Genomic DNA, 25,358 nt, shown 5'->3' on the forward strand with positions numbered 1-25,358 from the left:
TTTGTTTACTTAAAAAAAATATACGAAAGATGTATTCAAAAGGTTGTTTAGCAATAGGAACAGTTTGTTCTGATATATAATAAAGAGTATCTTCATTTAGTCCCCACTTTGACACACTGTAGTAAGGAAAGTTTCTTACTGTAAACATTATATTATAATATTATATGAATATGTAATTCGTGAAACAGTAAGTAACAAATTGTTGTTGCTAACCGACCCAAAAAAACGAAAAACAATGACAAAAAAGGGAATAAGGGATAGTTATCTTATCCTTGAATTTCAATCATCTAGAAACAACATATTCAAACACGAACCGTTTCTGTCACGACTTTGAAAGTTGAGTCTGATTTAGTAAAAATCTTAGTTCAAGTTTCTATTTTATACCAAACAGTTTCTTCCAATAAATGAAAGAGAGGAGACAGAATATGATGTTTTAGCAACTTCTTTTACGGACCAAACAGCAGCATCTATTAACTACTTATTTTGTTCTCTTCCCAAAAAGAAAGCCAATTCCCTTCACTAACATAGAAAATGTCTCATCATTTTCTACATAACCAAAACATTGGAAACATATTGGTACTAACCTTCGGGATTTTACGTCCAATATGGATTTTTCTAAGCAAAACATTGAAAACAAAAAAAATAGCACCCAAAATGACAACAATTGTGGGCCATTCAGGTTTTAGCAAAACTAAAATGCAGTTATTCATGATATTGACATAGTCTCTTGGATCATTGCCATGGTTAGGCTTGAGCATCGGGCCGGCCCGGCCCAATAAGGGTTCAGTCCGGGTTGGTCCAACACCCGAAAATCGAGTTCGGGCTGGGCTTGATACCCGATATCCAAACCGGGGACCGATGTTAAGCCCGGTTAAAATTAAAAAATATTATTTTAAATGTAAAATAAAAATATTAAATTTTAAATATATTTTAATAATAATATATATGTATATCATTATTAAAACAAAATAATACTAAAAATAAATCGGGTAAAATTGGGCCCATCGTGCGACCCGGGCCGCCCCGAACCCAATCGGGCTGGGTACCGGGTACTGGGATCTGATGCCCATGCTTAGCTGTGGCGAGAGTCACATATAGATCGGGGCCAAGTTCCCTCTTTGCTTATCAAATGTCATTTATGCCCTTTTTTTGACTGAAAAAGGTAAGCATGTGTCCCCCTCCCCAACCCCAAAAGAAGAAGAACACAATGGGGATCTTTCAAAGCTAAAATCCAACGACAAGGGCAATTTGGATTTATCTAATTCAGTAAACCATGATTATTCGGTAAAGTAATTTAGGAAGCTTCACTGTTTAAGTGCCTCGGGCAGCTTGTGTTTAATTGATTGATAGAAGTTCATGTAAGAATATTCTAAAGAAGAAATCAGGGAATTGGTTTAAACTTTAGAGTAGGCGCAACAATGCAACAAACAAGTAGGGAAAGATAATAAAAGCCCGTGATTATATGGTTAAAAAACAGGTCTTATTTTTCGGTTGGACTCGGTTAGGTGGAATTTCGATTCACAATCTTAAATGTCAAGACGGAAATTGATGGAAAATAGTATTTGCAGTAAAAAAAGGAAAGGTCCAGTGGGGCCATGGGGTGAAACGTCCATGGAAACCGTAGATGTCACTTATGCATAATAAAAGAGGTCGCTGTGGCCTACCCAAGGTCAGGATGTGACTCGTTAGGTCTACCGATTGGATTTGGATGGGATATATCCTTAATCTTATCTTCTTTTTTGGGTTTTTACATATTCCGATTCGAATAAAGAAAAGTCATATCTGAATCTGAAATCTGATTTTACAATCTGAGTCCGATTCGAATCTGGTTTTTATATTTATATCCAAATTCAAATTTGAATTTTGAATCGGATTTTGCCAATTTTCAAAATTTAATAGCATTAGATACAAGATATTCATCTAAAAATGAATCCAATCAAAATCCATATCCGAATCTGATAGGATATTTATGTTTATCCGAATTTGAATCTTAATTCGATCAGATGCCATTTATTAAATCTGAATCTGATCCGATTTCTTAATTAGATATTAAATTTTTTTTCATATTCTATTTTTTCATATCGAATCTGTCGAATATCAAATTTAAATCAGATATATTGACATTCCTAGCTCTCATAACCATATTGACATACAACTAAAATAAACCTTTGACAGTGGGTCTACTGGTTGCCTGCCAAACAAGAAAAAGAAGAACTTTCATGTTTTCTTTTTCAGGTGAGACAGAGGTTAACAACCCACAGCCTAATAAAAAAGCAGCCAAAGACCTTCTGGCCCCCTTGCCTTTGGGATCTTAGGTTGTTTCGGTGTCAGTGATCACGACCAAGTTTACTTTCATAGAAATCAAACTAACAATTTGTCTCTTCCCTTAATTCGAGTAGCTATGGTATACCAGCACTTTCACCTTCATACAACCTGTTTTGTGAAAATGAGGTGTCAATCTAAGTGCGTTGAGTTAGTATATACATGTTCAATGATGAAGGAGCCCTTTAAGTAGCTGCAAAAAAAATTCTAAAGACCGAATTATTATTTTTCAAATTTTTTATGTAGGGCAAGTAAACATGTAATTTTTTAATTTTTTTTTTAAGATAAATTCAAGGCCCATGCATGCCCCCCATTGGCTCTGCCCATGTTCTCAACTTGAAATCGCTCGTTTGACTTCCATAAAATGGGGGAGCTCGTAACGCTCATGGAATCGGCCACCTCAGTCTTGTGGCTATGCTGGCTGTAGTATTCTTTCGTATACAGTATTTGTTTTGTTAATAAAATTTTCGAAGCTCGTTTCCATGTTTAAGAAGATATACAATGTTATGTTGATTGAATCTGCACAAAATATAAGGATGGATCTGATCGGTTATTTGGTTTCTCTGTCTACAAAAATTTTGTAGCTTTTTTTTTTGTTGACAATGTGTGATAACTCCTTAAGCATACAATTCTCAGTTTTTTATTTTTTAGTATTTGCTTAAGGCCCCTTTTAATGCGTAGGAAGTTTTTTGCATAAAAAAAATTTTTTGTGGAAAAAAGTCGGACCTAGAGAGGTCCGACTTTTTTGCGTAGGAAGTTTTTCCAAATTCAATGGAAAACACTTGGTAAAATTTTATGTGTTTGATGCTGCAAGGAAAACCGTACAAACTTAAAAAAATTTCGGGTCCCATGGAACTTGAGTGTTTTGTTATACACACTGGAGCATGACAACAATTACAAGATTTGAATTTCGAACCTCACCTCTTGAGTGTGAGTTGCTTTGCCATCCGGCTGTGTTAATGCTCCTCTAAGTAAAGGGAAAACCAACAAATATTAATCAATATGTTTCACCACTACATGCCCAAAGCTCCAACTGTGCTGACATAACCAAAAACAAAGAGGGGGAGGGGGTTTGGGGAATTTTAGAAACTTTTTTATTAACTCTTTTATAACCCCTTTTTATCTTTGTAAAAAGGCTCATTTTCAACTTTAGTCAAGGGTAGTTTGGTCATTATATTGTAGGGGTCAAACTATGGTTTCAAAATTTTAATAAGAACTCATTTTTCAAAATTTTTATATGCGGTAAACTAAAATTTTTAAATGTTACATATAAAATTTCAATTTTGCAAAAAATCAAATGAGAGCCACGGCCCTGCCTCCACCCCTACACAGGAGCGCGCACATAACCCGTTTTAGATATAAACTACATTGATGCAGCTAATTGCAGGATGAGTCTCCTGAACTGTCGGGAGCCATTTATCAAACCCTAAAATTTAGTACCTGCGCTTCTCTAGTGCTTGCAAAGCTTGTCCATTTTTATGAAGTTGATTTAAGAATATTTTTGTTTACTTTTTTATTAGAAAAGAAGATGATACGGTACGCTACGGTTGAGCACTGGGCCGCAAGTCCGTTGGGCTTTTGAGCCCGGCCATGCCTAGACTGTAAAAATGGGTTCAGGTCAGCCCGGGCCGGGCCTAACACTGAATTGTGTTGAGCTTAAGTTCAAGGCGGAGTAAATATTGGTACCAGACCCGAATCCATCTGATAAAAACATCATTATTAGTTTATATATATATATATATATAATATAATATAATATAACATTTTTTTTATTAAAACTGAATCAGGCTGGGGCAGGCCCAGGCCCGGGCCCGACTTTGAATCGGGCGGGGCCCTTAATGGCCGGGTGGTCAAGCTGACATGGTGCTGATACCGAAATTAACAACATTGGATCAAACGGGTCCTGCTTTCTTGCGTAATTAGTTCCACAAATTCCAATTATCAGTTGGGATGATATCGACCCTTCTTTACATGCGTATTGGAAATCAACTGCTCTAAGCCCAACCAGCATCAGAGTTTCTTGATCTCGAAGAAGCAGTTCTTACCTTCTTCCTAATTGAACGAGCTTAATTGAAAAAGCAGTCAGGTTCTCCATTTTTACCGTCTTTCAAGTCTCTAATTAGTTAAAGGCAACCATATTAATGAATCACCACTATTAGGACAACCTGGCGTCTCATCATTAGTCACTAGGCCGAAACCCATCTCAAGTCTCAACGAGATCATTTTTTCTGTGCACAAAGAAGAGTTTGTTGGATCTAAATATAGACTTTTAGGGTCGTTTGACAGCAAAGACACTTCGTAAGTTTGCATGAATTTACCCAAAAGATTGAGATAAGTTCTCAGACATTAAAACTATTGTTTCATAAATCTACTCCAATCTTTAAGACAAACTCTTAAAACATTCATAATCCAATCTTTAGGACAGACTCTTTAAACATTCATAATGTACCTGTGCTGCCAAATTGTCTATGTGACTACCTAGTAGTGGCACCTGGTTTCCCTTCTCATTTACTAGGTAGTCGATGCATTTGTTTTAATGTTCTTGTAAATCATGAACATTCAACATTTTTCTGCATCATTAACGGATACAAGAGAAGAGATGATTGCTTTGCATCGATCCTGTCCTGACTTGTAGAATTCACTCACCTTCTTTGACCTTTCTTGACCACTGATAGGAATCATTCATGTACATCAGACTGACCAGAAGGATTAATCGCACCACCTGGATGAGAACCAAAGTCCACCTTCTTTCCCTTGCCCATAGGGTCCTGAGTTGCATCAATATTAGGTGGTGTGCGTCAACTTGTACGTGTGACCCACCCTCCCTCTCCTACGATACAGGAACATAACCACCTATAAGTCGAATTAAACACACACTGCATAACACACCCCCAAGTTCGCCATTCTAAGCTATGCCCTTTTTGATCCACTAGACAAGAACAACAAATCAGTGTGCTAGAAAGAAAGTGCCCACCAACTTGATCGTAGGCTTTGGACAGGTTCGATGTGACATGGACAATTAGACCTTTCTTACTGGAGCAGGAATAGGCCACGTAGTGTGCCTATATGACACAGCCGTCTGTGGAGGCTATTAAGGAGGATTCTCGGTGATGAGCCGACGCCTGTTAGCAACCAGTTTCATGTAAAGGGCCAGAGGCACATGTCTGCGAGGAACCAGTTTGATGTGAAGGACCAGAGATGTACTATAAACTTGTACATATGCTGCACAAAGTGATCAATCTGGATACATGTATACTTGGAGAACATCTAGGGTTTCTTCTTTTTGTGATCAAGACTCTATTAGAATTGTTTACGGTAGGAACCAATCGACCTCTGTGAACTTCAGCAAGCTCCTAATGCTCTCGGCAGAAACTGTAGGGGAAACCATCCATGCGTGGTGCTAATTCAGATAAGACTTCAATTCCCTTCTGATACCTCTCCTGTATTGGCATCGCTAATATACTTGAGTTTATTTACCTTCCGTTGAATATTGTCACTTTCCTCCTTAAATGGACCAAAGAGAAACCTGACCTGTTCAAGCTTGCAACGAACTTGCATCATACAGCAACACCACATTAATGCCCCACCATTCCCTAAATTAATCTTACATTCACCATGATTCACCAGGAAAGATGAGAACAACTCAAGGCTATTATCAGACAATAACATATCTTGAGCCATTATCAGACGATAACAAATCCTGCATAAAGAATAATATGTAGTCCAAATGAAAACACAAGCCAACCCAACCGCGGCCTGGTAGAAGATAAATGATTTTTTTGTTGAAAATTGCAGACATTGTCTATAAATCAGGTTAGCCCCAACTATGCTGTAATATTGCATGAATCGGTTAACTTCACTCATCGCAGACACCTCCAATGTTTAGGTGGCTTGAGCAAATGGCTACTAAAATCAACTGAAAGAGGGGTGCTGAAAAAACCTCCTTAGTGCTTCAACTTGTGTGCGTATGTGTGTGTGCGTGAGAGAGAGACAAAGACAGAGAGAGAGAGACAGAGAGACAGAGAGACAGAGATATATCAATTTCCTCCGGAAGCTATTATAGACAAAAGATAATCACCGTATCAAGCCACAAACCATCGAGGAAAAAGAAAAGAGTGTAAACTAACAATTATCAGAACGATCGAAATGTCAGAATCAAATAATAAACTTCCAAATACCAACATGCTGATCAGGAAAACCACAAAGAATAAGGCACAGTTTAAGCCATTATCTTAGCAGATCTTACATAAAGGCTGTCTACGACCTTGCTAATGTTGGAGATGGTATCCAAAGTTGCAGGAAAAATTGCGTCCGGTTTTGGAACCTCGAAAATGACAAGGCACCCGGCACCTTGGTCAAGAGTTCCAGCAAATTTCTTGTCAAGGATCATTTGTGACATTTTTTTCTCAACGTGATCCAAAGGCAGCTCAATTAATTCTGCTATGTGATCAATCTCCACTCTGGAGAATGGCTCAATCAATCTACAGAGGTTCTGTTCCAAAAGGGTATCATACAAAGAAGATAGGTGCCTGTGAACAATGGGATCTTCCTCCAATTGTGCTTTATAGTCGTTTAAAGCAGTTTCAAAGTGCTTAAGTGAGCGCTTTGCATGCGCATCTGCAACAGCCTTCATCGCATCCAACTCAACACCAATGTACTGCAAACCTGCCTTCGATGAGATTATACCAGCAACATCATCAGCCTGATTAACCATGATCTTGCATAAAAGCATGTACTTAAGGCTGAAGACAGCACGTGGATCCTCAAGAGCATTGAATGCTTCAAATGCTTCAAAGAAGTAGCTATAAGCAGTTTTGTAGTCCTTCTCTTCTGCATGGAGAATACCACTTTGCAGATCAATAGTACCCTGTTGAGCAGGTGGCACATAGATTGCATTCGCTGCAGTTCTGGCTGCAGTCAGTGCAGCTTTTGCCTTTGGCAGGTTCTTAAGAGAAAAATGGAGCTTGCTTTCCAAAAGATCAATGTCTACAAGCAATAGTTTGTCATCCAATCGGCGAACTTCCTTCACAAGGCCAGAAAGCAGGGTTAAGGCTTCAGAATATTCCTTGTTCTCCATTAGCAGAGCAGCAAGCCTAGCCTCAACACGCTGTCTAAGAAAAGTGCGTTTCTCTGCCCGAGTCCATTCTACCATTTCTCTGCACAAAGATATCTGCAAGTCAGAAGTCCCAGGGATTTTTGTAACTGCATCCATTATTCCCCTAACAATTTTTGCAGTTTTTGCCTTGGGAATCACTGCAAAAAAGGGCCTTAATTGTGTCAAGAGGCTTCTCAACTCTTCTGCCTTCTTTTCCTGTTGGAGTAGATCTGACAGATTAGTGATGGCTTGCTCCTTGACGCGCAAGGCTTCTGGAGAACAGGAGGGATTAGCAATAATACGATAGAGGATAGTAATAGCTTCTGATGGCTCCTTCATTTCTAGAGCTTCAGCAATAGAATCCGTGGTTGCTGGGAGATAAGACATGTTTAACACTGGTACGCTACAAAAGAACACACAACAAATTGCCAGATCAGTACACACATTAACTGAACGGCTGCCAGAAATAAAAATTGTAAACATCATTGCAAAAAGTAAAAAAAGAACTGGACGCTACCCATGCAAATTTGTAAGAAAACTCAGCAGAAAAAGAAACCATTACTTAATATAAGCAGCATTAAGAACATTAAGTTGATGTCAAGGATCACACCACAGCTCAAACATAGCATGCATTTGAAAAAATTCCTAGGATCCATACCAAGTTGCTACGGCTCAGTAAGTACATTCTGGGAGTCATGGTGTCATGAGTATTCTTGAGCTAAGGAACCTAGAAAAACCCAGTCTACACCATTAAGAGCATAATTCTCATCTTCCTACTTCATGGCCATTAAAGGACACAAACTAAAAGAATATAATTACATTAGGAGACTGAAGAAGGAGAAAAGGATGAGTCTGACACCGGAGAAAAGGATGAGCCCTCAGCCCAGATAAAAGAAGAGGCAGAGGCTTATCCATCTTCTTCCTCTGTTTCTCATTGCTGCAACAACTATATGCCTAAATTTTACCTCGAAGTCCTTCAAAAAATTAGCAAAATTCCCTACGTACTCAACCTGCATCAAATTTGTCCACTTGACAGTGTTTTTCTTTGGCAGCATCTGTTTTTTTCTAGTGAACCCTCTCACCTCTGCTGGTTTCTTTTCTGGCTTCTTGCTTTATTTTCTTCTCTCCGGCCATAGGTACTCCATCACCCCTTCCTCTCCTCCTCAGTTTATTTTAGTCCGTTTCCCTCTCAAGTTTTCACTTTCCTCCCGTAGGCACTTCTTCAGCATCAGTAACCATTTCATAATTGAATTGTTAATTAGAGCCCATCAAATCATAGAGAATAAATAGCTCTGAACAACACCCCATTTCAATCAACAAAATAATAACAAAGGCCGTACTTTCATCTACCCAACAAAACAACCTATGTTTTTCACAATATAGAAGATCTGTGATGCGTTTCTTTGCCATGAACAATTTTCTATACTGAATTCACCGTTTTGAAACCGAACTAAACATACAGAAAAAGCCTCCCAAATCCATACATCAAGAAAAAAAAAAGGGTTAACAATCCTTATTATCGTGTGAACATAGCTTGTGGGTTTACGCAATCAAGACAAACAGATGCACAGAACTTGTCGGGACTATGCCACTTTCTTCAGGACACCAAGCCTTAACCGCACAATCAAGGTAAGAAGCACCATCACACTACGATCCAACTCAGAAAACTCTAGGGCTACACGATTCACAGACAACAAAACAAATGTCCGCACTAACAATATTTCAAAAACAAAACCCAGAACATCAACTGAATCTCCTGGAGTTTTACAGCACGAGGACACTGGAAATGGTCATTTTCGTGCACGTCCACTCTCCCGACGCCGGAAAACCTAAGAACCATCAGAAGACTAGCGGCTTCCCGGGATTTCCCCTACCCATATATCTCCCGGATCTGGTATGAGAGAAGAGAGGAGTACCTTTTCGGCGCCCGCTGGGCCCTTCAAACTAATCCGATTTCACGGAGAAGAAGAGACGACGTTGAGCTCGAAGCTGGAAGGGTAGAAGAACAGGAGCAAAAGAGAGAGGTGGCAGGCGCTAGATACGGTAGGTTGGTAGGCGGACCCAATCTTTTATACCAGGTCGGGCTGCCAGAGTACCGGGCCTCCATCCTCTCGTCGCTTGGTTCTTGCACCCCTCTGAAGATCCATGTAGCTTGACCCTGGCCATGGGTGTCCTAAGTGCTCCCCATGTGGTTTTGAATGGTTTGCGTCTTTCGTGGATGTATCACGTATGCTGTGTGATTCTTGGCTAGGTGGAGATCGATAGATGGGCCTCAGCTTGAAAGCCAACAGCTATTACAGTGTCCAGCCCCAAAATTGGTAGCTGAAGAAAGTAGTGGATGTCTAGCGGTGTCCCACGTACCTTGTTGCTAGTCCGAGAGTTGACGAGCTTTGGTCGGTTGTCAAATGATTGTTCGCTTTTACGGGTTGATGATGGCTTCTTGTACGTGATGATGTCCATTGCTATATCATTAGGTTTTTAAAAATTTGTTTAGGAGTGCTTCCTTGTGTGGGAGTGCTTCCTTTTGTGTGCGTGTGTACAATATTTCTTTTGTTCTGTTGACTTGTACAAAAGTATTGAGATTCCTTGTTTTGGGTTTTCGGCATAAAGGTATTTGTATGCATTTTCATATGCTTTCAAATAAATGAAATTATTCATTGCAAGTTCCTTTATCTTCGCTATGTTTTCCTTATGCGGACTCTACTTTCAAGCGATTTGCGCATTCACTCGCCCATTAAGCTTACAATGGATATGTGGACCGACGTGCTGCACGAACCAAGCAACAGTTGGTCTTGACAGGGATTCTCTTGTATATAATTTGGGGTTTAGTTAAAGTTTCATGCCTCGCAAGGTTTACTTTTTCTTTTTTTTTTTGGTCTTTATACTGTTATATTTTCTCTTCTCTTCTCTTAAAGTGATCTAAAACAGCGGGTGGGATCCTAGTAGAGGGTTCATCAGCCTGTTGCCACGGTTAGTTTTCGTGGAATCTGAATATCCCATATAACTTAATTTTGTGGTGAAATTAAGCTTGACACTTAAACATAGTTTTCAATATCAATTAATCGTAATATCTTTTCTGATTAAATGTATCTTAATAGAATAAAGTGTGAATTGAGATAAACTAAGAAATTAGATTGTTTTTTTTTTGTGTGAAAAGAACAAAATACCATAAAAAAGAGATTCTATTATTAAGGATATCTTCACCACACACCTCTCATCAAAAAAGGCCAAGAAGTTGAAAGCTTCTACATACTCATATGACTAAAATTAAAAACTTGTCAGTAAAAAATGGTCGCCTATAAGATCATTAATAATGGTTCATGACGCTTTCAAATGATTTTATCGTTTAGACATTGGCAAATATGAATCCTCCTATGTATATATATTATTCATTAAGTTGATTAAGTAACTTAACAATCTAAATAATCATTATACAGGAGATGAGGAAACCCGAGCTAGCTGCGACCATGGGGCTGATACAAAGTAAGCGTGACCACCTTGCTTGACTCAGCGCCGGTTCATCATCCTTCTGCTTTGCCCTCCTCTCTTGTCTCTGGGGCTCGGGGCTGCTTCAACAGCCCCTGACAAAAGAAGAATAGGGTTGACGCCTCGTAGCCCGTAAGTCCTTTATTCTGAAACCGGCCACCAGAAGTCCCGTTCTAGATGACGGCAATCTGACTTTATAGCTTCCCAATCCATGAAATCCGTCGGTTCCCAACACATACGTAAAGAGCAAAAATGATGATCCTGCAAGCTGGTTTATTTGCCGTTCGACCAAGTTAATCAATAGTTCAGAAAACAACTTAATACCAAGAAATGAGCTTTGATCGATGCTCATTGACAGCTGCAACCGGCCCCCAGCTTTAGTGCATTTCATATCCTCTTTCAGATACTACCAGCGATTTCATTCCCTCCCTTTGCTCAAATGTATGATTATATAGCCAAAATTGATTTGCATAAGGATGACAAACAGACAGCTTTAGGGATGCCAAAGGTATCGAGAAACAGCTCTTGCATTCCAGTATGATGACGTATGATGGTCGACAGTTGACACTGAAAAATACAATATGGCTAATGACCAAACTTGGATCCCATATGCATAGCTTTTCTCAAATTCCAAAGAAATCCATATGAGAACTGATTTTGTGGCACACCCTGCCTGATCACATGCATTTGAATTTCAGTGCATTTCCAGCCATAGTTGCCAAATGGAGCATTTTGCCTTCAGGGAGGCATTCATTATTTGTTTGATCGATCTCATTTAGAAGCAGCACCCATTAAGGAATAACTTACATTGCACAAAGAGAAGTTACAAAAAATTTGCATAAAAGAGCATCTTGGGGAACATTTGCTGCTTTCAGCAACAGCGTTCATCCTTATAAGAATCGGGATAAACAGTACATGCATGGAAACAACTTTTGTTTGGAAGGCAACAGGAAGGATCTGATTACTTTTGTTTGGAAGGCAACAGGAAGGATCTGATAAACTTTTGCATACCTGAAATAATGGAGATCTGATTAAGGAACAAGCCATATATAAGAAAATATGCAATGGATAAAGAAAACTAGATCTGTTTAATATAAATAAACTCACAAAATTCTGTTATTGGAGCATAACTGGCTGATGTAAACTTGCTAAAGAAGCTCCATCAACTGCTGAACAATATCTGCAATTGGGAAGTATAAAAACAATCCAGATAACAGGATGAAAATCTAAGGTAAAGTAGAACAGGTTGCCCAGGAAGAATGAGGCAATGGAGGTAAAACAAGGCAGAGAGAATCTTCAGATAATACCTTGCAGAATTAATGGTGTTGCCTGAAACTCCAGCCACAAACTTCGGTTGGAAAATAGATCCATATTAAGAATTTTGGAAGCAAGAAACACAGCTCCAGCGGCAATGTGGTGTGGCTTAAATTGAAGCCACAAGGAACTCCGAAGCCTAGAAATCATCCATCGATTAACCACTAATCAAGAAATAAAATTTTGGCGCATCTTAATTCATCATAAATTGCATGAGGCAAAATGGTAACCACGTAAGGAGTAAATGAATATGCAGCACTAGCTGAGGAAACTACAGTTCCACGCTTCTACCTCCACATAGTAATGCCCCTCAATGCCAATGCTAGGATCAACAGGGTCAGAAACTAATACACAGAGCAAAGAACGAAATTACTATTTAGCTTCCTTACCGACTGTAAAATGCAGCCATCCATGTGACATATCCTCAATTGATGCTTCAGAAGAAAAGTTGCAAGCGCTAGTGATGAACCATGAGACCTCGTTGAATTCTCACATCAAGGGCACAAATTTATGCCCTTGGGGAGCTCGTAATGCATTCCCAGACCCAAACTACACATGTTTGACAAGTACTTCACAGTTTTACAATGAAGAAGACAGCTCTGGATATTTGCAAGAGTGCAATACTCACAATTTTTCACTGAAGCTCCATACACGGAGAATATGTACAACATCAAACATTCTAGATGCCACAGAAGTGTTGGCTTGGGGATGTATTCAAAGATACTGAAGCTGATCATCTGATAGCTATGCATTCCATCTACAAAGTAAGCACTATAATTTGCAATTTGTAGCGAGTATAGTGGAACAAGTGCTTTTAAATTGATCTTCCAAAAATTTAAAAAATAGTCAACATCATCTAGAAAAAGTTGAAAAACCAATGACATTTATGAGTTGTTTCAATTTTCAGGTTGCATCAGTCATCGGATGGGATAGCAAAAACAAAAAAAAATAATGTTTAACTACATACTCTATATGGACAAACATATTGAAAAATGATCTCTGAAGCTGCACGCCCACTGGAAAAGCAAATACAAAATTACAAAAAACAGATACAGATATGATAAGAGAGCAATGGTGTTTTAAGCACTGATCTCAACCCACGAATGGTGTTGCTCAGAGACCGTATTCACAATCCATCCTTATGTTAATCCGAGACACGCGCAAGAGAAAAAGAGAGAGAGAAAGATATTCCCGAAGTTTGTAAGAACCAAACCTATGTCAAATGGACATGGGTATGGGTGCCGAGCACTTTCAGAAAATCTGGGTATGGGTTTATATATATATATATATATATATATAAAGAGCGAGAGAGAGAGAGAGAGAGAGAGAGAGAGAGAGAGAGAGAGAGAGAGAGAGAGAGAGAGAGAGAGAGAGGATACAGGAAAACTGGTAAATACTAGATCCTCATATACCACCAAACTTGAACTTGATGGAATCATCTAGGCCGTTAATTGTAAGGAGATTAGACATAGAGATTAAGTTGCAAAAGTAGAAGTCAACTTGTTTTTTCAAGAGTCCAAACTATCTTTCAAAGAAGACAAAGGAGTTTCATTTAAGGAAACTCATTTGTTTCTACTCTCCCTCTCCTCCTTTCAAGGTTATTATACACTCTTGAAAAACAGTTTGACTTCTATATTTGCAACTTAATATCCGCCCATCTGATCTCATTGGAATTGATGGCCTAGATGATTCCCAACAAAGTTTGGCATATAAGGGTCAGGGACCACATATTTATATTTATATAACAAAAAAAGAATTTAAACAAATAAAACACTACATAACAAATTAAGAAAAACTAGGCCATCAAAAAATCGCCCGTCATCAGAAAATCTTGCTGAACAGGAGTAATCAGATTGTAGAGAATAGTAAGAGCCCTTCAGTTTCTGCGAAGTCTCTTCATTTACATTGCATATACATGATGGTTTAAAAAACCCTAATTGTTGGACAAAAATGGACTCAGTAAAACTTTGACCAAATCCAAAAAAGGATGGATACGGCCAAGGGTGCATTAATCACGTCTGATACGAGTTTGACTGTGTCCGGGCCATGTCTAGGGGCATACCTGTACCCATGTCGCACCATGTCAACACGGGTACCTCACCCAAATAGAGATATTCCTGTGACATAATACTAAATGGAAAACCATTGTCATTAGATTCACGCAGATTATATGGAAAGTATATCATAAGGATTAAGGATCTTATAAAATCATGAATAAAAGAGAGAATGAGAAACCAAAGATGCCATTTTCAGAGATAAAAACAAGTACAGAGAAGGGAAACATAGAAACAAAATAGAGAAGGGAAACATAGTATAGAAACCCATTACCCCCTCTGAGTTTTAATATTAATAATTTTGGCAAAACAAAAATTACTGCCATTGGTTGAATAAATTATGTGGGCCTGATCGACAACACAAGCTACTTGGTTAAGGGTTCCCAAAAATTGATTGCACAAAAACTGAAAGGAACTGGCAAATCCACCTATTGCCAGCATGAGAAAAGAAAAACATAAGCACATTGATAGAACTTAGAAGGCACAAAAGCGAAAACCTAAAAAAAAAATTATTCCTCAATATCAAAGTGAGGTAATTGCAAATATAATAAAAAATTCAACTACCAAAAACCATAAAACGGCTACATTAAACAGCATATCAGTCTGACAGTAGTATCCTATAGCAGGGCATTTCAATTGGAGAAGACCCTGCAGTTGAGATTTCATGATGGATTAAGACTACCTATTTCACATGAAGAAAATGAATGAAAAATAAGTATACACTTGGAGCTTGCAGCATTTTATTAAAGGATACCATGCATATGGAAACATGGGAAGTGGGGCCGCATTAATGACATGACTCCAGGTCTAACAAAAGTGTCAAATGCCCCGAATAATGTGAATGCAGAGGTCAGGCATAAGGACAATTGGTTTGACGTATGCGTGATAATAGTGCACAGTAAACAAGCCCAGACAAGTTTATATTAACATGGACTTCAACAGTGTAGATCTGGACAACTTAACAGGCTAAAACTGATTATCAAAAAAACATCCCAAGTTCCTTTTGAAAGAAAAAGTCAATACTTGCAAATCTCCACATATTTTGAGTGTTCTAAATACTAATTATCAGTTGAAAAATCCAACAACCAATGAAAATTTTCTATGCTTATAACCCAAAAAGGAATGAGAACAAAAGATTTTGGAAAAAATAGACACTTTGAGTGAAAGAAATGCTTCACAGCCATAACCATATGATGCACAGACAGTGCAGACATTTTAATGTAAAAGGTACATTGTAGGCAACCACACAGATTAACGCATGGCAAAGTTAATGTAGTGACTGTGACATGAATGGGTATGATATTTATTCTTCCCAACTAAATTACCTGGCAAAATCACCTTATACTAGACTATGCTCAGCAGAATGCAATAGCTTAAGAAAATATTTTTTAAAGCAGTAGGATACTGCACAAATAGATCTGCTTCCTTATGCTAAATAGATACTTCTCTCTCCCAGAAGAAGAAATCATCTATATGCCCAGCTTCACAACAATTTGCCAAAGCACAAGCAATAACCACCATAGTCAACATAAGCAGGTGTTTATCGATCTATATATTATTTCTAAAAGGAAAGACACCATACCTGTGTTAAACTCTACATTTTTTACTTCCATCAAAGAGTGAGTGAGTGAGTGAGGGGGGGGTGGGGGGAGAGAGAGAGAGGGTCATATTCAATCTTAGTCATGTGTTACTTCTAAAAGGCCAAGAAACCCAAACCTGTGTTAAACTCCCTCTCCATATCTTCACCTTCCACAGCGGGGGGGCGGGGAGGGGGGGGGGGGAGGGGGGTGGGGGGGAAGAAGGAGAGAGAGAGAGATTCTTCTTTTTCTTTTTTATAAAATCATGACAATATCAAGGTATCACAATATGAACACAGTAACATTCTGACAACGTTGTCATGAATTCCCAATATTATATGCTGGCTCCAAAATGGTCAGAATACTGAGATGCAACATATGAGAGAGAGAGAGAGACAGAGAGAGATGTCATTAAAAAGGTTGACCCAGAGTACCTTCACCATTGTAGCTTTCTGAAAAGATAACATGCAAGGACAAACAGAACCATCCGTCTAAGAAAAAGACGCATTTGCTTATCAGAACTTTGGTCTTACCATCATCCCAAGCAAAAGAACAAACAATAAAAAAGGCATTTATCTGTCTCCACACAGAAGATTTATAAAGCCAATCAACACCAGGCCCCATCTAAGTCCTCATAGGCAACTCCCTTAGTGTCAAAGACACCAGTAAAATGCTTTAACTTTTTATTTCTGTATCATATTTTGCCAGTACATTATCATCATTCCCTTTTCCCCTTTTGTGTATCACTACCACAGCTTCACGTAACCAGATAAATCCAATTAACAAAGACTACCGTCGTTCTCAAAGACCCAACCCATGTACTGCATCACTGAGACAGACTTCTTTGAACTTTTCTTGGATTTCATGATCAGCAGCCTTCATTCTTTACTACAAAGTGCAGAAAGGAGTTTCGAATGTCAGAAAGTCTAATGGTACTATGTCTACTCATATTCAGGCCTTCAATAGCTTCACTTGCCAGTACCATTGGCCACCACAGTAGAGGCTGTAGAGCACATACTAGAGGCGGTCAACAGGGAACAAGAGAAGGACTAGAGAGCTCAGCAACCTAGCATTAGCTTTCTACCATCACCAAAATCTGTCCATGCAAATAGTTAAACAGTAATCTTGTCTAGACAATTTTAACAACTATGAGATAAGAACACAATAATGAACCCCCATCAAATGCAATCTCCAGTACAACTATAAGACATTATTGCTATGAAGGTAGCGTACAGAAACATAGCTATAAAAGAAGACTTTTAATCTTAGTCAAGTGAAGAAAGAAAAGAGAAGAGAACAAAGTCAGTCCAATGGGATTAACAAGCTTACCCTTCATTGATCAAGCTCCAAGCCAAATTCACAAGAACAGATTGTCTAATCCCCAGCTTATTAAGAACTGAGGTAAGTGGAACATATGGATGCTGAACACCAAGCTCAAAGTCCAGAGTTGTCAATATTATGTGTTCAGCATCAAGGACTTGTTCCTTGTACTCCTCGAACCAGTTCTGGTAAGAATCAAGCATGCCCATGAGCACAACCATGGTCTTAGAAAAGGAGTGATTGGATCATTTATGATGTAACATCCAATGCCTAAAGGGGACTTAAATTTGAATTCTTTACTACAAAATAAAATTCGAGTCAAAGGGACAAGGATGCTCACAGCACGGGAGGAAAATGGAAAGTTGTGTTCATGGCAAATTTCAAAAGCTGCCTTCAGCACAGTGTTCAAGGGACGAGCAGTCTCCTCTGACTTTGCAGCTAAGAAAAGGGAAGCTGTTGCGATCAACTGCAAGGATGAAAAAAATGAATAAGTAACTCTGTTTACAAGGAACATTCATTTCTGAGAAAAAAAACACGAGTTTTGCCTCTATTAAAGCATACTAATGCGTACAATATCTTCATCAATGGAAAATGCAATCTCTTCTAGTTAGTCATCACCCATAAAGAGATAAGTCCCTTTCATTAATCTAGATTTTCTTCCCCTAAAAAGGAACAGAAAACAGTTCACACCTCACAGTTGAACCTTGAAAGGATAGATGTTGGTTGAAGAAGATAAAATGCTCTATCAATTGACAGTTTTCCAAGGAATTCCTTCAATAAATACCCACCTACAATCTAGATAGACAGATTCTAGTAACCAACTTATTTGTCCATAAGCTATGAGGAGTATAATTACCAGCAAGAATCTGATCCCTTATTGTTTCTAAAGCTTCAAAGTGGTATCCATACATTTGAAGAAAACATAAAGAAATTATGCTGTGCATAGCTCTATGGAGGTGAATTCATTGAAGTTTCAGGCAGACAGATCTTGTTTCTGAGAACAGGTTTGGCAAAACAATTGGAGGTGCTCATTAGGTTAGAAAACCATGGCCAGACTTGGCTGACATTGTCTGCATAGAATTCAGGCAATATATTAGGCTACACTAGATCAAACTGCTCTGGTTTTCAGCATGTCAGCAAATAACCATGTTAGAGGGACATGTCTCTGAAGCACAAATTCCGGTTCACATCCAAATCTATGCATTGAACAGTTACCAGCCACATTGCCACAAACTGTAGCTCTGGCAGATGCCTATCCTATTGTAGAAGAGCTTCTGTTCAACGGGGTACATATTTTGTTGATTTGCCATGGAAATCAATTTGAATGGTAATTTAAATAAGAACAAATCGTTAGGAATATAAAAAATGTGTGATTTGTGATAGATGTCAGAACAACCAAACAACCTGTTTCAGAGGACTGCGGAAACAAGAAGTTACAAGTCCAGTTAATGCAATATAAAAAGGAAGTGACAACACTCACTCAATATAAAATGTAACATTCAAATTTGCTCTCAAGGAAAAGAGAATCAAATGAACAGTGGAACCTTAGGTCAAATAAGTTGCTAAAACAAACACCCAAACGTTGATGCCTAGAAGCAGAAAAAAATTTATATGAGCAAAATTGTGAACCATCAGAAGACGTGTCACGATAAGCAATCTAAACCATCACTTTTCAAGTACGCTACAAGTGTACCAAACCTATGCTGCGATACTAGAGACTGAAAACAGTAACCCCTATAGTAAACTAAGAAAATTACATGTGTCCCTGGAACATGTCAACTGGGAATGATGTCAGTGTGTCCATCCTTTCCTGGTTTAAGTGTTTACGTTTTTTAGCATTCAAACAAAAAAAATTAAAAAGGGCATTTTTTTTTGCTTTAATCATTCACCAAGGGGGGAAGAGAGAGAGAGAGAGAGATGCATCAACACAGGAAACAAAATATAGTCTAGAAGCTAAAAGGAGAGGAAACTCACAAATCTGCCATGACAGACACGAGGAAATTTAGAATTCAAGTTAAAATGAAAGGAAACTCACAAATCTGTCATGACAAGCATGAGAACGGCGAACAAAGAACCGGTGACAGAGGACTATTGCAGTTCCAATTGAAGTCTGGGGCCTGTAAAATTTTAGCAATATATCCTCAGCAAGCAAACCAAAAACAATGCAATTGCCTAAAATACATCAACCATATTTATACCTGAGAACAGACTATCTAAGCTAGAAATATGCCATTTGATCTACATGACATTAACATAAGTAACAGGCTAACAGCTCATGATGTGTGTCAAATTGACAGCCACAATCCATAAGACCGTATTAAAGCCAAATACCAGCCCGAGTGCAGGTTGAATAGGTCATTGAGAGACATAGTTAACAATTGGAACAATAAAGTAGCAGTATGCATATCCAGCATGTTGGTGTTACTGAATAAGCACCCTTTATCAATTGTACAAGTCACTAATATGAAGAACATCTCAGGATTTGTTGACAAGAGTTACCGCACAACTATGACAAACAACTGCTAACAACTCTCTCTCTCTCTCTCTCTCCCTCTTTCTCTCTCTATCTCTAGCTCTCTCTCTTTCTCATGCCCTAACTTTGTCCATGGCTAAGATTTAGAAAACCCCATTTGACTAGGGATAATTAAATTTATTTGATTAATCTATTTTTCCAGAAAGTATTAAACCAATGAAATAAAATTTACTTTGAAAGACGGTGGACACAAGGAACAGCATGAATATATAAAAGCATGAACCGAGATAATTTAAAATCTCATGCATAATATTCCAGATGAGATGACTTTTCAATGTTTCTTTGAAAAAGGTTCGCCAGCAAATATGATGCAAATATTTTGAATTTAATATACAACAATGATTTTGAATTCATCACAACTATTAGAGGCCTTCCAAAAATAAAAACTCCAAAAAGCATCAACAATTCAAAAAAAGCTTCAAAACAAAATAACATGTTGCTGTGGTTGCAACATTTCCAACGAAATTTAACACACATCTTCGAAGACATTCAAAAGTTCATGGACGTGACAACTTGTAATCGGGTTATGGACAATCTTTTATAGGAATATACATTTTGTTGATCATGGAATTGAACCAAGGTGAGGAACGAAGTGCCTACCACTGACATGAAAAATCAATTGGATCGGCACTCTCGACACTTCAAGCTTTTCAATGACAACCAAGTTACCAACCATAATAATCAGTCGGTTCAACCCAGAAGTACCTCCAAAGCCTATTATAATGATTTGGCCGTCATCATATCCATCTCACGGATAGAAAAAACTATTAATTAAGCAAACAACACTAATATAAGCACGTAATTCTTATAATTCTTTACCCGAAAAATCTGCCTTTAAAACCTCATTTTTTAAAAGTTTTTCTAAGCTCGCAAGATTTTCATGATAATAATGCCATAAAGATGTTGTCATGAGAGTGCCACGAGTGTTTAAAGTTTCTACGTTTTCTCAAAATTCATTAGACTTAAACCTCAAAAATTTTTTTCCAGTGCCTCGTGTTATTTTCATAATCTAACCCATAAGCTATCTGAAACACGTCTCAATTCCTCAGCTCAAGTATCTGATTCTCAGCCTTTGTAAACGCGAACAAAAAAAACCAACTTGGCATAAGCACTGAAAAAAACGAGACTAAATAACGTCGTGGACAAAATTATTAACAACTAAGTCTAGCCATAACAAATAGATAAAAGACTCACAATTTAAGCTGCATTCCCAGATTTTGAAGGAAAGCACAGTAGGAATATCTCAAGTACGTCTCTCGATGCAAATCTATGCCATCCTTCCTTGAAGGAGAGCATCTTTCCAATTCTTCCCTGGACATGAAACCTTGAGATGATTCACGTGAGTTATCACTTGTCGAGACGTTATCTGAATAACTTCTTGGCTCGTAGTTGTAGCCAGAAAAGGCCCCAAGGCGATCATCTGCTCTTGTCTGGAAGACGAAACTACTGCTTGTTGATGGTGCATTATACGGATTGGCAGTGTGTCTCAACAGCGTAGTAGTAGAGTTGCTATTGATATCACACCAAGAACGATCAGTCCGATCCAAATCCCCAGAACAGAAAGGCGACCTATAATTTGTAGCAGATGGATTCTCAATTATCGAGCTCCTCCGTCTCTTATACGCTGGAGGCGCACCGGCCTGCTCATTCTCGCTGAAGAACTCCTGAAACTTCCAGGTTAGATCATGTACATTGTTATAGTTTCTCACCACCCTTGCATCTCCATCGCAAAACGATGATGACGTTTGGCCAAAATGAGACTTCCCCTGAAAGGACGAACGCGTATCCTGATACCCGCATTGTGAAGGCACGCGATGATTAGTTAGAGAGAAAGCCATGTCCTGAGACACAAAATTAAGGTGCCCAACTCAGCAATAATCCGTATATGACAATAATTATGGAAAACCAACTCATACGAATTATCTCCCAAGGATTATTATATGATCAAGAAATTACAGTGGCGTATTTCGATTTCCAACACAAACTTACAAAAAAATCACAATCAAGACGCTTACACAAAAATCAGCATGGCAGTTAAAATATATTACCCACGAAATGTTTTATCCACCCTTCCAAAACTGAAAATTGAAAGACAGAAGCCAGAACTAGTCCGTAATACGTAATTCCAGTCGAGAAAACACCAACTTCAGTTCCGATGCAAGCGATCACAAAGACAGAACGGAAATAAAGATCCAGGCCCTAACACAAGGGCTCATCCCCATATTTGAATTTCTAGCTGGGGCTATTCTTCATGCCAAGATTTCTCAATGGAAAAAAAGCGATCTTGATGGTCGATCTTTTCTAGATTTGTTGAAGCAAGGTATATTCGTGGGAAACGGCCAAAGAGGGATTTCTCAGAAACAAGAACCAAAGAAGAAAAGGCGACAGAAATGGAAAAGAAGCTCCTCGGCTTCCGAGAAAATTCACGGACTTCGAGCAGCACGACCAAGGTCGCGTTTCCTCCCCAAGAGAGAGAGAGAGAGAAGATGGAAATCTCGTTGGTGTTGTGGGCTGGTGGTCTGTTTGGGGCCAGCGAGAAAACGGTGGGTGAAGGAGAGTTCGATTATTTTCATTCAAAAGCACCAAGATTTGCATCACAATTTAGAAACACCCTCATGTTTGCTTAGCAAAAAAAAACCCTTTTCAAGTAAAACCTCCAAAGATAAGATTCTGATTACTTCAAGGCTTAGATGCTCATCAACTTGAGTAACATGTCACAGCGGCGATGCGATTCAAACTCCTTTGAAATGAACCACTCGGTTGCGTTATGCCCTCTTAAAACAAATTAAAAGTTTATTTTTACAAACTAAAAACTAAGATGTGCTTGTCTGTTGAAAGTTTATTATGTTGAAAAATCAAGTTCTTACAAGCTAATAATGACTAAAATCTGCTTGCCAATTTTAAAAAACCACCATTTCATTAAGTTTTCAGAAATTTGTATACATGATGTTCGCAATTTGTCCTCATCTGCAAATTTTTACTTGTCTTAGGTAGCGGGCTATGGTGTTGTTGCGATAATGTTCGGTGGATCTTTTGGGGATGAAAATGAAATACTATCTAATATCTGTTTCTCAATTAAAAAGAAAAATCCGAATCTATAGTCTTTGTTTATGTTAAGAAGAAATGCAAGTTAAATGATGTACTACAGATATAGTAAAGCAAGTCAGAACCTTTAAAACATAATGACAGAGTTTTGTTTTGGGATGTTTTATGCCTAATAACATTTCTCGTAAATAAGCATTTAAAAAATTAGTGTTTTGTGACCGTGACTTTTTAAATTTCAATTTTTTTTTTTTATAAAAAAATATGAATACAAATCTTATTCCATATTCAATTTCGGACTCGGCCCGACTCGCTCTTGACTACATCAAACTCGCCCATGACTCGGCCCTAACTCATCATAACTTGTCCAATTCAAGTTATTTAAAACTTGACCGAGTTCATGAGTCAACTCACAAGTCAACGAGTCAACCTAGTGACCTGGTCATCCGATTTGAGTCTGAGTCACGAGTTTGCCAATTATGGTTTGCCCTTTGCCGGATGACGATGGACACTTGTTGCTGTGCATAAAATTTTTTCTATTTTTTATTAAAAAACTTTAATTTTACAAGATAAATTTGTAAATTAGTCTTATATTAATTTTTTTTTTTATGAAAGAGACTTGTATGTGACTTACGTAGAAAAAATGAGGGTTTACTTATGGTAGTTTAAGGTGAGAACTTGTTTGTTATTGGTCCAAAAATCTAGTGGTTCTTCTTGAATATATATATATATATACACACACATATATAACACGTCCTAATGAATTGAGGCTGCACTTCTTCCAAATGGAGTGCTAGCGGCCACATACACTGCTGACTCGCTTCACTCAATCACTTTGAAGGGCAAAAGAGAGTCTTCATAGGGCAATTGTCACTACTTATGAACCATGACATAAATCATGACATGCAAAGGTACTTCATCTTAATAGGATTTGGCAAAACTAAGGGATCATGTAAACTAAAGATAAGTCGACAAGCAACTTTGGGTGTCACATATTTCAAGAATTAGAGTATATGTCTCGTATTTTGTGCTACTTGAACAACAGGGCCGGAGGCAGGGGCAGACAGAGGCATGGGCGCATGCACCCCTCCGATTTTAGAAGAATTAACATTTTATTTGTTCATTAGTTTACCATATACAAATTTTGAAAAATTATGTTTTGGTCCTGTTAAAATTTTAAAACTACAGTGCGACTGCTGCGCCAAAAAAATTCATAGCTCTGCCCCTCACACACACCATTCCAACAAGTCTAAGCACAATTGGATATTGAACCACCTAGACAAGTCATATACGTGGCATGGCTGTCACCAATTCACATAAGTCCTATAATGCCAATAATATTGTCCTCATGTACATATGATGATTAAATAATCAAAATACATGCATTATCATATTATGTTTATGCTACAATATCTAGCATTCCATGACCGCTGAACCAACAACCACATGTAGTAGTGCACAAAGAAAAAATTAACATACGTGACCCCTTTAGAGTCACCACTAACTATCAATTCATGTCCTATACTATTTATACGAATATGCTGAAACACGAACACTTTATGTGTATGATTATACTCTATTCATGCATACAACGATTACAATGATCTTAGCAATTTGAATAATCACAAACATTACTACCAAAACTATGTAAGAACAAATTAATACAATAAAATTACTTGTCATCAATTTACAGGCCATTGTTCGATTCAAAATGATGATTAATTAAACAGAACAATATTGGAAAAATGGTTCCACAAAGAACAATGATGTGTAAAAACTAGTTTGAAAATATGTACAGTATTAAAACCTAGACTAAAACAATATGGAACCAGTCTCATAACTTAATGAATTGGTCATAGAACCCTTAGAATTGGTTCAACACCTTATGAACCAAAATAATAGGACATGAAGCCAGTTTTAAACCTTTATGGACTGACCCACTTGTTGTCCAAATTGATTAGCAAATGCATAAATTGGCTTAAATAATTCAAACAGGTAAAAGTATTACTAAACCAGTTGAAAACTTCTGTGAAACAACTTTAAACTCATATTTAATGATTGAAATGGAAACGAATCCTTATGAATTGACTAAAATATGTGACAGACCAATCTCAAACAGTTGTAATATGGTAAAACTAGAGGACTAAGCAAAACAAGAACAAGTAGCAAGACATGTTTGGGCACTAATTAGCTAAATATTTTCTTACGCAAACACTCTATTTTACACCAGCTAGTTATACTTCTAAACATGACAAACTTCCTTTGGGAAGTATTGCCATTGCAAATGAGTTAAACACAAGTTGAGTAGTGGTTTCTCCTTATGATGTAAAAATTTCAATCTACATATGCTCAATTATTTTAGTGATTATAAGTACAAATTAGCTAGCTTTCTCCATCATCTTGAATATAAATATTCTAAGAATTGCATTCGATCTGGTAAAAGATGACATGAACTAGTCAGATCCAATCTTTATGACCTACGTCCAACTAGTCAGATCCAATCTTTATGACCTACATCCAATTATGCTAGATGGATCCTGAATGGGTCCTAGTTCCAATCTTGATGCCTAGCCAATCCAGAACAAATTGAATAATATGATCTAGTAATAATAATT

The 25,358-nt window shown here is 37.9% G+C and overlaps 2 protein-coding genes across 8 annotated transcripts; both read right to left on the reverse strand.

The window, feature by feature from the left end:
• Positions 1 to 6,424: 6,424 nt before the first annotated feature.
• On the reverse strand, positions 6,425 to 9,612 carry LOC116266940 (26S proteasome non-ATPase regulatory subunit 11 homolog). Its single transcript, XM_031648454.2, has 2 exons — positions 9,334 to 9,612; positions 6,425 to 7,820 (listed from the first exon to the last, which is right to left on the reverse strand). The coding sequence occupies exon 2, from the start codon at positions 7,802 to 7,804 to the stop codon at positions 6,542 to 6,544; it is 1,263 nt and encodes a 420-aa protein (XP_031504314.1). The 5' UTR covers positions 7,805 to 7,820; positions 9,334 to 9,612; the 3' UTR covers positions 6,425 to 6,541.
• A 2,034-nt stretch (positions 9,613 to 11,646) lies between these two features.
• Positions 11,647 to 22,238, reverse strand: LOC116266939 (cyclin-T1-4-like). 7 transcript variants are annotated; one of them, XM_031648448.2, is made up of 8 exons: positions 21,750 to 22,238; positions 20,896 to 21,542; positions 19,204 to 19,285; positions 17,509 to 17,634; positions 17,178 to 17,353; positions 12,211 to 12,356; positions 12,011 to 12,083; positions 11,647 to 11,914 (listed from the first exon to the last, which is right to left on the reverse strand). In XM_031648448.2, the coding sequence occupies exons 2-7, from the start codon at positions 21,537 to 21,539 to the stop codon at positions 12,052 to 12,054; spliced, it is 1,206 nt and encodes a 401-aa protein (XP_031504308.1). In that variant the 5' UTR covers positions 21,540 to 21,542; positions 21,750 to 22,238; the 3' UTR covers positions 11,647 to 11,914; positions 12,011 to 12,051. The 7 variants fall into 7 exon arrangements, 5 of the variants coding, with proteins under 5 accessions (XP_031504308.1, XP_031504309.1, XP_031504311.1 ...); XM_031648449.2 differs by having other exon boundaries at positions 11,647 to 11,930; XR_007572011.1 differs by lacking the exons at positions 11,647 to 11,914; positions 12,011 to 12,083 and adding an exon at positions 12,607 to 12,974 and having other exon boundaries at positions 12,216 to 12,356.
• Between the last annotated feature and the right edge of the window lie 3,120 nt (positions 22,239 to 25,358).

The sequence above is a fragment of the Nymphaea colorata genome, chromosome 13, assembly GCF_008831285.2.
Source record: "Nymphaea colorata isolate Beijing-Zhang1983 chromosome 13, ASM883128v2, whole genome shotgun sequence".
Taxonomy (NCBI): Eukaryota; Viridiplantae; Streptophyta; class Magnoliopsida; order Nymphaeales; family Nymphaeaceae; genus Nymphaea; species Nymphaea colorata.